Genomic DNA, 14509 nt, shown 5'->3' on the forward strand with positions numbered 1-14509 from the left:
AAATACTTGCGAGCGGGAAGCCAGCCCCTCTCCTCCTCCTTCTCCCCCTCTCTCCGCCTCCCCTCCCGAGTGGCCAGGAGGAGTCGGCGTCGCGGCGGCCCCGGCCGCTCCCACACCCGTGCGAGGGGCGGTGTGGCAGGAGCTGTCCAACTTTTCAGCACAGTTTCCCGGCCGCTGCCCGCAGGAAGGCGGCCACCGCCGTCCCGGCCCGTCCCGGCCGCCCGCCCTCCCGGCAGCATGGAGGCAGAGCGCGGCGGCGGCAGCGGCTTGTCCGCGTTGCCCGGCGGCAGCGACGGTGCTGGCGGCAGCGACGGCGCCGGGGGCAGCGGGAGTCTCAAAGCCCCCAAGCATCTGTGGCGGCACGAGCAGCACTACCCGCCGCAGCTGCGGCAGCACCAGTTCCTCCAGCACCAGCAGCCCCCCGGCCCACCGCCGCCGCCCGCCTCGCGGGGCCGCTGCATGGCCGGGGCTCGCGTCAGGCACCGCGGCTACTCCGACACGGAGCGATACCTCTACTGCCGAGCCATGGACCGCGCTTCCTACGCCGTGGAGACCGGCCACCGGCCCGGCTTGAAGAAATCGCGGATGTCCTGGCCCTCCTCTTTCCAGGGACTCAGACGGTAGGAGAGGGCTTGGCCCACCGCTCCGGCCGGCGGGGGGGGGGGGGGGGGGGGGGTCGCGGCGGCTGGATGCCGCTCTCCCGCCCGCCATGGCTGGCTCGCGGCCGCGGGGAGGGGAGCCGGCGGGGGTCGCTGAGGTGTGGGTACAGCGGGACCCCCGTCCGACCGACCCCGCTCCCCGCGGCGGGAAGGAGGAGAAAGGGACGCCGTGCGGCTGCGGAGGCTCTGAAAAGGAGGTGGGGCCGGGCTGGGCTGCCGTGCCGGGGAGCCTGGGGTGAGAGGCGGCGGGGAGCGGGGTAGCTCGCCTCCCTGGGGCCCCCCCGGCAGGGCTAACCTGGAGCGGGCGTGACCGGGGCACGGGCGGCGGCAGGTCGTCCCACAGACGCCTGTCCGTGGATGAAAAGCAATCGCGAAACACGTGGGTGGGAGCGGGACCGCGTCTGTACCGGCACGGAGCCGTGAGCGGGGCGGCCGGCAGCAAGGGGCCCTGCGCTCCGCCCGGGCCCCGCTTCTCGCCGCCTCCCCGCTCCGCTCCGCTGCCTCCCCGGCTGCCCCTCCTCGCTGGAGCTGCCCTTGCTGCCCGCGCTCCCCGGGAACCTACAGCGCTGGTGCCGAGTGGGAGAGACGAAATTGGTGCGCTGTTCGCACAAAGTTAAAATAATGAGAGCTCAGGGAGGTGGGCGGCAGTCTGGCAAATCCGGGGTTAGGGTCCTGGTAGTTTGAATGGGTTTAGATGGGAAAATAGGCTAATGGTTTCTTAGCCAGAGGGAGGAGTCCGTCATCTACTAGTCTATTGTTCCCTGTTAAATGAGCTGTAGATTTATTTTGCAGTGTGTAGCTCACCAGTGCCTATTTTGCCCTTGATGGCTATCACAGGGATCTGCTTTAAAATCAAATTCTCTGTCAAAATCAGTAGAATATTGTATTTAATTTATCAATTTATTATTCAGTCTTCATTTTCAGTATCTGAACCACTTCCTTTTAGTGGAAAGCCACACACTTGGGTTTGAATATTAAGCGGACATTGTGAATAAAGGATTTATGAAGAGAATGGTGCACAGAGGGACAATCCTTAATACTCAGTTACTCCGTAGATTTTTGATTTCCTGGATAATCAGATTTTTATAGTGTGGTATGCTCGATGAATAAATAATAGAATCCTTTCTGAACCAAGATTGCTTTGTGTATTTCTGTGGTACACACTGTATTCTCTATTATAGAACCTTGACCATAAATCTGAGCAAGACACACTTGAATATTCTCTGGCAGTGTTTGCTCTATTTCTACCTAATGTTGGCTTCATTTCCACTTTGTATATAACTGAGAAATTAAAAGAGGTTTAGCAATTCTAAATAAGAACTACACTTTCACATCAGTAATCTTTAAAAACTGTCATTTAATATCTTTGGTTTTTACACAGCCATTCTTTTGCTACACCTTTGTATCACTTGTGTGAACTCATGCCTGTCCAAAGTTAATGATGTTAAATTTTTCAATATATAAGATATGAAAGAACAAATCATACGCTTCAAAAATGAACAAATGTTCTATTTAATGCTCTTTTCAATACATTCCTGTTTCTTTTATAGGAAAAACACTAGGCATCTATGGTTTTTGTTAAGACTGAATGTATTTCTGTTTTCTGAATGCAAAGAAGTTTAATTTTTGTAAATTGTAGTGGTTGGTTTGAATATATTCGGTATTATTCCATAAGTGATTAGTTATTGAGGGGATGACAAGTCAAGGTGGGAAGACAAAGTACACATACACTTTTTTTATTAGGGTTTTGGGGCCATTTTAAAATTTTAAATTACAATTCCTATGGTGCCTATTTAAATAGGAATTTTAAATTCTCCATAAAGAGTATTTTGTTGTTTTAAACTTCCATTCTTTTTGTAAGCGCAATAATGTTGTTTTCACAAGAGATGCTGCTTTAAAATTAAGGGGGGGGGGGGGTGTCAGTGGATTTTGCGGGATTGGCAAAAATGCTTCAGATGATCCTCCTTTTTAGAAGTACTAAAGCAAAGTGGAGTAAAGAAGCTCAATAAAATTGACCATTCTATGACTTTTTTTAGCAAAAATAAATTCTCACAGTTCAACATTTTGAGTGAAGCAAACAGCTATAATATGGAAACACAAAATGAACTGTAACAAATTGCTCTACAAATATGTTGAAGAAATAGCAGAAAAGGCTGGTCTTTCCAGGATGGTCATTTCAAGTTCTAGTCAACTACTTTTTTCATGGAAAGCAAAACAAAATATCTTCTTATTATTCCAGTAAGTATTCCAGTAAAACCAGTAACTTGCAAAAAACATCAGTACTTTTGAAAAAGATACCAGTCCTTTTTCAAGTATTTCAGTTCCATTTTAATTTTAAGACTTTTTAATATTTTTCCCTTATTTAACTTGTTCATGAGAAGAACATTTCTTAATAGATTCCCTTGGATTTATTATGGCAAGCTAGTCATTCAGAAACCCCCAAATTACTCTGAATATGAGAGGGTGGGAAAAATTGTGTATAGGAGTGTACAGAAAACACATAACGTATTAGGGATAGTATTAAACATTAATGATCCAAATGTGCAAAAATTAATACCTATTAAAACTTATACAATTTGTTTTGGTTTGCTCTGAAGATACCCTAACTCTTAAAACCTCAATGAAAACCATAAAGGAATACTTAAGAAGCGAAATATACAACTTTGAAGTTTCTTCTACTTTAAGTTTTGTAGAAAACTTAAAAATATGTAACAGTTACATTTTTGAAAAGAAATGAGGAGAAGGAATTACATGTTAAAATCAGAGTTAGAACAGACTAGTACATCTTTATTATGCAGACTGAAGAGACTTAACATTTAAAAGGCAAAATCAACCACCAAAAATTCTAAACTGAATTAGTTGAAAAACACAATGCACTTGTAGTTCAGAAAATGAAATATTGTTTATAACCATTTAAATGCTTACACTGGCTCTGTATAATCATCAGTAACTTTGTACACAACTTATTTAATACGGCACTATATTTTCTTCAAGGAATACAATAGCTTTTCATTACACAGAAAAATGTATCAGAATCATTGACTGATGTCTTTTTCTTAAAAGCCAAGATTATTCCTGTATTTTCAAATAAGAAAATAAGTGCACTTATACACAAGAGCTATGCAAAAGCCAGAGGAGCCAAGAAGATAGCTGAGACTACCTGTGATTTTTTTTTTTTTCTCTTGGCCATTTTGCCATTGTTTACTTGTTGGGCAAGTCAATCTCTCTCTGGCACTGTTTTCTCATGCATAAAATAAAAACAGAAATAGAGTTGTTACAGGTTTATGTTAAAGTAATTTTTTAGATCATAGAATAAAGATACTATGTAATAATAAATATTACTAGTGGAATTGGGAAATAAATACTTAAACTCAAATAATTTTCCAGTCAATAGTGCAAAAACATTCAGTGTAATAAATGAAAGTGATGTTCCAGTTATCTTCAAAAATTTCGGGTACCTTTATTTGCTTCTCACATAACTATCATTATTGCATGGTCTATATTCAGTTTAGTTGTTTTAGGAAAAATCTTAGCATTTCTAAAGGCCATTAGTCATATGTCAATTAAATCATCTTGCCATATCATCTTTCTACATTCTATTTTTCACGACTGAAATTTCGTACTGGAAAAAATAGAGAAGAAATACCATCGGTCCTAATTCCGCTAGTCATGGAATTTCCCAAGATGTTGTATGATACATTTTAATCTCTTAGACTTCTTTTTATCAGGTTTCCCAGACCATAATTTTTTTACAACAGACTTTTTGTAAATGTTACCTGATTTACAGGTCTAGGCTTCTTCACAAAACCAACTTTTCATATGTATTTATACATAAACAACTGCACAACATTAGCCTTTTGCAATCAAATAATCCTGGTGCTTGTTCCCTAATACTGTCTATTTTAAAACTGTACTTTGATAAGTGGCCTTTAAAATTTGTTGCTCTCAAAAAAATCCACTACCTCTGCCTTTCCATTCCTTGTACGTGGCACCCACCACTGCATTGCTTACACGATTGCTTCAAAGTGTCAAAGTGTTTTCTTGAAGTGTCAATCTTGTCTTTATACCACTCAATAAAGGGTTAAATAACCAAAATAACATCCAAGGTTGAATGCAGTGTAATGTTTCAATGACCCAGAGGCTTTATTTTCTTATTAGGAGAAACAAGGAGTTTTATGTGTTAGTTTCTTGACTTTCTGAAGTCTGGAATACTATATGACAGTGTAATCAGTTAGCTAGAAAAGTCCTTGGTTTCTGTAGCTACAAATAGAGCTCCTGGAAAAGTCATGGCACCTTTGCAAATCTTGGCAAAAGTCTCTTGTGGGCTCCAATTAAACACACCTGTCTTTCCATCCTCAAACCCATTCTGTTCTCCTGCGTGATTTGAAAAGCTGCTCTTGATCTATTATATGCTAACTACTTCCACACAACCTAAGGAAAAGGAAGATGAGTGTTTTCCAACTTACAGGCCAATTGAAAATGCTCTCAGAATTTAGTAGCAGTCTCTAATTAAAAATTTTGTTGTTTACTTGCCTGGCAGTGTTTCACTTGTTTACTTTTACAGTGTTTTAGTTGTTTACTACCAAGTGGTACTGGCACCCAAGATGTTACAATAATTGGCATATGCTAGCCCTCCCTCAAAGATATAAATAATACTTACAACTTAGTAAACATTGTTGAATTAATGTTCTTTATGAATTGTCCATAAAGATAAATTCAGTAAGAAACCCATATTGTCAAATGTTTTAAATAAGTGACTATAAGGGCTTTATTTTCATGTTTGTTTTAAAAGGCTTACGTCTGGATGTTAGATTTGTGTGACCTGAACAATACAAATAGCATTAATTTTCATGCCGTTGGATTTTGTAAAAATACTAGCTTTTAAAATTCACATATTCAGATATGTTTATTAATGTTGATACAAATGAATGGTACCAATTTCCTAATTTAGAAACCTGGTAATTTAGCAGGACAAGCCCATCATAATCAAGTAGATATTATTCAGGACTTAAACACTTTTTGTTAAAGACATAGCCATGTAAAGTTCTACCTTAAAATTATTAATATAACTGTTTAATGTATTTCTCAATGGGAACTATGTGATGCATTTTTTTCTTTTAGTATTTTTAAAATAGGTTTAATATAACAGCATTTTTATAGCAATATTTTAATATAATGGCATTATTTAAGTATTAGTAGAGATGTCTGTCCAAGAAGTGGTTATGTAAAGGTTATGTCCTGAAAGGACCACAGTATGGAGAAAGCAGGTTAGATCTGTTTAAAATGTGCCTCTCTAAGCTAAGCTCAAAACCTCTGGTGGAATGAGGTTACCTTTTTAGAAGTATTATCTGCATCTCCACTTACTTCTTCTTCAAAAACTTCTCTGAGCCTCCACCTACAAAACCAGGGTTCCTACAGAGAAATCGGATTAATTATTCTGGACGCAGTACATCCACATTAACTGGCCCGACCTTCTTTCTCTCCTCACAAACTGCAGATCATCTCTTCCTTTGTTCTGCTGCTTAAACAGTTCCAACCACTCTGTCACTCAGTATTGTGAAATGATACAGCCTAACAAAACAATCACACCACGTCAGAGACCAGTGAAGCCAATAGTTTAACAGCCCACGGAGATGGTAACCTCCAGTGGAAAAGAGGTGAGAAGACTTGGATCTCACAAAGCCAGATCAGTCTCTGTGACCACATTCCTACTCAGTCCAGGCTGTGGTGGGTTGACCCAGGCTGGAGGCCAGGTGCCCCCCAAAGCCGCTCTGTCACTGCCCTCCTCAGCTGGGCAGGGGAGAGAAAACAGAACGAAAGGCTCCTGGGTCGAGGTAAGGGCAGGGAGAGATCACTCACCAGATACCGTCATGGGCAAAAGAGGCTCAACTTGGGAAAATTCATCTAATGTATTACCAATCAAATCAGAGTAGAGCAATGAGAAATAAAACCAAATCCTAAACCACCTCCCCCCACCCCTCCCTTCTTCCCGGGCTCAACTTCACTCCCCATTTCTCTCCCTCCTCCCCCCCCAGCACCACAGGGGGACGGGGAATGGGGGTTGTGGTCAGTTCATCACACGGTGTCTCTGCCGCTCCTTCCTCCTCAGGGGGAGGACTCCTCACACTCTGCCCCTGCTCCAGCCTGGGGTCCCTCCCACAGGAGACAGTCCTCCACCAGCTTCTCCAACGTGAGTCCTTCCCACGGGCTGCAGTTCTTCACCAACTGCTCCAGCGTGGGTCCCTTCCAATGGGGTGCAGCCCTTCAGGAACAGACTGCTCCAGCATGGGTCCCCCATGGGGTCACAAGTCCTGCCAGCAAACCTGCTCTAGCCTGGGCTCCTCTCTCCATGGGGCCACAGGTCCTGCCAGGAGCCTGCTCCAGCGTGGGCTTCCCACGGGGTCACAGCCTCCTTTGGGTGCCTCCACCTGCTCCAATGTGGGTCCTCAACAGGTTGGAGATGGAATCTCTGCTCCGCCATGGACCTCCATGGGCTGCAGGGGGACAGCCTGCCTCACCATTGTCTTCTCCATGGGCTGCAGGTGAATCTGATGCCTGGAGCACCTCCTGCCCCTCCTTCTGCACTGACCTGGGTGTCTGCAGAGTTGTTCCTCTCACATCTACTCACTCCTCTCTCTGGCTGCTGTTCCACAGGTTTTTTTCTCCTTACCTACATTACCCCAGAGGCACTACGACTGTGGCTGATGAGCTTGGCCTTGGCCAGCAGCAGGTCTATCTTGGAGCCGGCTGGCATTGGCTCTTCTTGGGACACAGCTGAGAGGTAATTTAAATGGGTATTTTGCATAAAAGACTGAAAGACCCTTAGTGAATATCTTATAAAATTTATCTTAAATGGAGTTAAATCTTTTTAACTACACAGTGCTCCTGCATTAGAGAAGACTTTGGAGCTAGCAGATGACTAGAAAACCTGTGAGATTATGTTGACTTATTAAAACTGTAAATGTGCAAGGAAGCTGGGAAAGTATAGGTCCAAAAGCAAGGCAGAACCGTTTCACTGCTAAATAGATTGTCTTGATGGAGAAGTTCCAAGACTGAATTTTTTGCTAGTAGAAGCCAAGAGTTTCTTCAAGATAGTTTGACAAACCCCACTCCATGTCACTTGATAGAATAATTTTAATGAAGGTTGGTACGTGCTGACATGAGGAATGTCAACTTTTCTTTACCAATTTAACCAGTATGATGTATATTGCAGCAGAAGAGCACTGCTAGAAGCATTTATTCTTGCAAACAAGAATGTAGTTTATTTCTGAAAACTAAAAAAAAATAAAAAAATAAAAAAAAAATTCTTTTTTGGTAATATAGTGGATCACCACCATGTCTGTGTCAAATCCAAAGCTCTTCTGGTAATCTAGAGAAACTACATGTAGTGATGCTTGTTTTTACTGCATAAAGTTGATAATAACATTTGCTAATAGGAATGAAAATGTATAGGTAAGATATTAAATTCTATTGTTTATTCTGAATGCAACAATCTTGTTACGTACATCTCTTCCTTGATGTAACATGTAGCAAGGGTTAAAGGAGGGAAGCAGTATCCATCAGTTATTAATAGCCAGGAGATTGTTCACTATTGTTCATTCCCCAAATTCTTTTCAGTTGTATCTGTCCCCTCTCCTGTGTCTTCCCAATGACTTAGCATGTCTTGCTTGAAGATTTCAAACTCACCGTTTAGCTTAATAATGTGGCTACTATTACACGTAAGTGCCTGCCTAGTTGAAGTTATTTTAAATAGGCCTGGTTTACCATATTACGCTACAGTATTTGCACCATAGTTTCTGAGTATCTTCTAGTACATTAAAGGCAAATAACTACAGACTGATGATAAGTAGGACAAGTTAACATGCTCAGTTAACTTAGTGTATGCATATAAATGTGGAAGGGCCAAAAAGAAAATGAAGACATATAACATTATAGAATCATGGAATCATAGAATGATCTAGGTTGGAAGTGGCCTCTGGAGGTCATCTGGTTCAGCCACTCCTTGAAGGAGGCCTGTTCAGAACAAGTTGCTCAGGGCTGTGTCCAGTTCAGTCCTGAACAGTCCCAAGGGTGGAGGTTCCACAGTCTTTCTGGACAAACTGTTCCAGTATTTGACCACTTCACGGTAAAACATTTTTCCAGTATCTGTTCAGAATTTCCTGTTTTGACTTGGGTCCTATGTTTCACATAATATCACTGTGCACCTCCAAGAGTCTATCCTCTCTCTGATCAGGGAGGTAGCATAGAACCAAGCATAGTTCTTCAGGTGCAGTCTCACAAGTGCTGAATTGCAATTCCACAATTGGAATGGAAAGTCTAGTGCTGGAAGTGTTTTTTCCACTGCTATTTATTAGGTACATGATTCCAGGAATGACCGGATGCTTAGGTAGATTAGTTTGCATAGACTATTCCTTCAGTCTTTCTCCTTGTGAGGGACCTGTAGTCTCTTTTCTCTCAGATTTCAGGGAGACAGTTCAACTGCAAGCATAGTCAGGGGGGAAAAAGAGGGGAAAAAAGAACTGTGCATTCATATCAATTTGTTGGGGAATTTAGTATCTCTCAGAGACAATGTGAACATTACCACTGTTGCCCTTTGTACCTTGGCCTAAGCTGATCTAAGGACATGCAGCTCCAGATAGGAAAAATAGGCATGATGGGAATGATTTACTCCAGGGACAGCCAGTCCCCACCTCCAATTCCAGAAACTAAAACACTTCAGAACAAAATTCATACATAAGTCACTAAGTGCAATACTTGAACCTATGCCTCTGACTGTTGAGCTTAACTTTCTGTTACTTCTACTATTCTAAGGTGTCGGATGGAGGACATTACATGATGCGATGCCCTGAGGACTGGAGATTGTAAAATGAGCCTTGAAAACAAATTCTTTTCTTCCTTTTTGCCCATGTCATTATAACCTCTTCCAAAAGATGTTCCCAAATTTGACTGCCTTGGAAAATTTCTTCTGGACCGTACAATGTGGAAGAGCTGCTGGGAAGCTCATCTCAAACAACAGCAGAAGGGAAAGAAAAGCAAAGATCTTTGAGGTCTTAAAAATCACTAGAAACTTCAATATATTTGGAACAATAGCTTAGCTTAGTTTTGTTATTCCTTCTGAACCAAACTCTTAGACCTTCATTCCCACAGGGAAGTAAATGTGTAAAATGAGCACTTGGTTGTACATGAAAGGGGGCTAGTGAAAACCACCACATTAAAAATCTATTTGTAAACAGAAACACACCCATGCAAAGACAACCAAAACACATTCAGTCACAGGCAAGTAAGTCCAGCTGTTGAATTTAGAGTTAGGGGAGTCAATATAAGTTTATATTAAATATAGAGAGTGGAGTTTCAGGAGAATATAAAGTGCTGCAAAGCTATGCTCAAGGGATCTGCAAGTTCATAAGGCAAAGTGCATTTTCCACCCCCATAGGATATGTTATAATAGAGGGATGAAAATTTCCTGACAAATTTTGAAACTGAGAAATCACTGGAGGGACATCACTCAGTTATCACCACAGGTTATCACACCTATGTTTTAAGATGTGGTCATGTTCACTTGGTTACAGCAGCTGACCATAAAAAGTGATGAAAGTGAGAGCAGCTGCTATTAAAATTACCTTTCAAATTTTGGACATCATTGTTTTAAATTATTAACTCATAATTTTAGGTTAAACTCATCAACTTCTTGCATTTATTTATTTATCTCTCCACTTAGAAAATCAAACCACACCAAGTATTTCAAGGCAACAGTTGGGTTCTCAAGAAACAGGGAAGGGAATTTTTATAGAAGTGAATAGAGGTGCTACTAGTAAGAAAGTATAGTAGAAAATGGAAGGAGGATAAATATTCTGGTGAACTGTTCTACCCTTTTTTATAATATCAAATAAAAAATTTCACAGGTTTGAGACTGAGACGATTTTTTGCAGATGCACTTGTGTGTGCTGTCTCTGACACTTGAGATATCATTAAATAAAACAGTAGTAACATCCCATCTAATGACAGGATTATCATATAAAGGACTACTACACTTATACATGTGCTTCAGCAACTGATGTTCATTTCGTTTCCCTCTGTCCACTTGTAAACCTTGGATTATCAGCAACTCACATTTTTCTATGCACCAATGTTCTAGGAATTTTTAGGCATAATCTGTGCTTGGCTGTGAGAATAAAAACATTTTACACTTAAGACAGGTGCTGTGATATATCTACATTGTTTATAGGCTTTCCCGTACATGAGAAGAATGCCTCCATGATATTTAACATTACAGAAATTTCATTAAAGAGTCATCTTATTTTCATCAGTTAACAAGGAGTAAATACTGAATACCATAAAAAAATCACTAAGGTGGTCACCTAAATTTCTGTTTTCCATTAGTGTGTCTTAAAAAAATACAAAAGAAGCTGGTAATTTTAACAAATAATAACACTCTGAGGGCACTAAGAAGCAAAGATATTGGATGAGAGAGATAGAAATTGGTTTGAGCCAACAAAGCCCACCACTAAAACTTCACTAAAGTTGTCTGGCAAATCTCACCATCTTTTGACCACTTTTCTGACTAGCTTCCATCAGTCTATCTCTACAGTGATTTGTTGACTTTTCTTAGGAACTGGACAAATTTACACTCAGGCTGACTGGCTGTACACCAGTAACGAGAAAGGTAGTCACCTGGGAAATGTGGCTTTTGATAGGGTTGCAAACAGAGTAGTTTAGGTGTATGGCAGGAGATTGTTCTGGGCAAAGTAGTTTTCCTCCCACCTCAGTTTTCCTCCCACCTCATCCTGCCAGCAACTCTACATGTCATCATGAAAATACAAATAAACTAGTTTCCCATATTAATCTTTTGGAGACTAGCAGGGTTCCTTGGATTAAGGACGATTTCATATTTGCAGTCTGTGTTTCTTCTGGAAAAGTTCTGCAATATTTCAAAACCTGTAAATTACTTTCTATGAAAAGGCATAGCAGATCTTTTACATATACATTTTAAAACTGTATGGCAAAAATGTCTTGTTTTCTATTTATTGGCTTAGAATCATAAAGCTGGAATTGATCTCATAGCAGAATCAGCTACACTTGTGTCAGATATTTCCTTCTTTTCTTTCTTTTTTTTGTTTTTATTTCATATTTTTAGAATTTGAATCCAGTTGCTCCTTTTGTCTACACTCTTTCCAGTTTTGATCCATACCTTTCAGTATATAACATGTCCAAAACTGATCAAAGCCTTCAGCTAAGCACATGCTAAGAGTGGATAGTGCAGAAGCATAGCTTGAGTACTCTGAAAGTTTTGCTGCTGTTTGTTTATCCTAGTTTGATGTTTAACTTCTTTACAACAGCATTGCAATTTTGTATCATAATCAGCTTCTAGTGCACAGTAACCCCAAATGCTTTTCAATAGAACTGCTAATTGTTATCTCGCAGTTGTGCAATTTCCTCCAGTTGTATGTTCCTGCTAATCCTATAATAATAAATAGAGATCAAGTACTTCCTTGAGCTCATGAAGCATGAGAAATTACTATAATCAAAACATCTTTATTTTTATAATGTAACTTGTAGTATAGGGTCAGTAGGAAGCCCTGTTAGATTGCTAAAACTTTTTATGCAACATTTAGTGTTCTATAAACAGGTAGAGGAAAACCTTGTGACTTGATAGTCCCATTGAAATAACAAGAAAACATTGATGCTGTAGTAACAGAAGTGTTAGTGTAGTATAAAGTGTAGTGTAGTATAAAAATAAAATACAGGGTGGGGGTTTTTTTAAGTGACAGATGCATACTCAAAGAAAACATGGTAAGGAAGTAACTTAAAGTGCCTCTTTTCTTGAGATGAAGTATGCAGCAAATAATGTAAATTATTCATTGTGAAATTCTTATGTCTGTTAAATAATGCAGCAGTATACCACAATCCACATGAATGGAAACAACTGACTAATCCTTACCTGGATCACACTCAGAAGCAAAACTATATCAGCAAAGTTTCTGTTGTAAACTTTTTACATATGCTTGTCCAGAATGTACTTTAAATCTTTTCTGATCTATTTAACTTTTAATGACTATAAATATAGTTGAAAAATTAATTATTAGATCCAGGAAGAATAGAAGGAGAAAATTGTCAGATCTGGCAAATATTTTTCATTGTTTTAGAAAATGTTGATGCCCAAAATATGAATTCTAATATTCAAGTCTAACTCTTATTAAAGCACCCCTCTTTTATCAAAGTATATCTGCAATTAGCAAGGGTAAGGAATCTTCAAGTGTAATTTGAAGCACAGGTCACAAAAAAAAATGGTTTGAGTTGGCAGCAAGAAAACTGGAAGAACAAAGAAATTAAACTGGCATAGAAACCTAGAGAAATAAGCAGACTGAAACCCACAGTTACATTTTCTGCCCTTCCAACCATATAATATTTTTCACTGGTGCATAAGTAGGAAATTAACTGAGAAATTACACATAAGTAGATGGCAATTAATTTCAATTCAGTTAATTTCAATTCACAGAAGCTAATCACCTTGAATCTTGCTTTAGATACATCACCTTTAGTTTAAGATTATGCATTATTACCATGCACCAAATACTGAAAGAGGAATGCTTCTGTTTCCGCCTCTGCCTCCCCTTTGAGCTATGTGTAATAATCTAACTGAAGTCTGAATTTCATTGAACTTTGCCTTCTTAAACTTTGCAATGGGAAGGTGATAAAGCAGAGAGATCCCAGAGCTTTGCTATCTTTACAAGCTTATTTATTAGGAGAAAAACTCTTCTGTTAGTACTAAAAAGATCTTTGGCTTAATACAAACCTCAACATTGCCAAATTCAACTTTATGACTAGTTTGCCCTTATCACCAAAAGAAAGGAACAAAAGAGTGGTGTGCAATATACAATTCAAATGGTCCTAGCATTTTTCAACTCTATTGTTTTTTTCTGCTAAACTGAATGCTTTTTCAAGATGCTGCTTTGTGACAGCAGTGATCAGAGTCATTAGCCATGTGATATGATGTGCTGAACATGTTTGATATGTAGGATATCAAATTCTAATACTAATTTACCCCCATTCTTGCTATATCTCAAATGTACTGAAGTCTGAATTTTTTTTTAAGTCTTCCAGATTTTTATGCTCCAGTTTTACCCTAACACGCATCTTAAAAAACCCCCCAGAGATTATTATTATTTTAGATGGAAAAACACCTACAACTTTAAATTAAAATCAGTAGTGAAAATCGGTAATGAATATCTCCAGATGAACTTCCTCATATTCCCAAAAGTTGGAAATATTCCAGACTTAGCAAGTGCTTATTTTAAAATCCCTGGATTAAATTCTCTTATTTGCCAAAACAAGCTTAAAGTGCACAGCGTCTTCAAGGGTATACCACCCTTCTGCAGTCCCATTTCCAGCCAAGGCATCTTGTGCCTTGTGTTGATATCCTAAGTGCAAATGGTTCCGTAGAATGCACCTAAGTTCCTCGGTGTCTCATCCCTACTTTCATAGTCTCTTGGCTATAGGGGAGGATATGCCCATCTATATCAAATCTTACCCCATATGTGAAAACCCAGCAGGAATATCAAATATACATGTGAATGTGTATTCCTCAGCATGAAAAAAGATGTTTAAAGCCAGACTAAGGTAGTGTTACTGTTATACTTTCAAAGTTCTTACCACGATATACATGTAAAATACAATTGGAGCAGACTTGGTAAAACAAACAAAACACAGCTGATGGATTTTGAATAGTTTGGAAGTGTTCAATTCTGCTTTTCAATCTATTATTCTAGGTAATAACGATGATTAACTTACTGTGTATTACACATACACCATTATCCTTCCTTCTAAGATATTACTTTGTTCTGAGACTTATA

At 39.9% G+C, this 14509-nt stretch overlaps 1 protein-coding gene across 1 annotated transcript in view; it reads left to right on the plus strand.

The window, feature by feature from the left end:
• The first annotated feature begins 237 nt into the window (after positions 1-237).
• PDE4D (phosphodiesterase 4D) overlaps positions 238-14509 on the plus strand; it is a 418117-nt gene continuing 403845 nt past the window's right edge. The window contains exon 1 of the mRNA XM_075739986.1: positions 238-620. Within this exon, the coding sequence (XP_075596101.1) occupies positions 238-620 (383 nt within the window). The remainder of the gene's footprint in view (positions 621-14509) is intronic.

This window comes from Balearica regulorum, chromosome Z (assembly GCF_011004875.1).
Source record: "Balearica regulorum gibbericeps isolate bBalReg1 chromosome Z, bBalReg1.pri, whole genome shotgun sequence".
NCBI lineage: Eukaryota > Metazoa > Chordata > Aves > Gruiformes > Gruidae > Balearica > Balearica regulorum.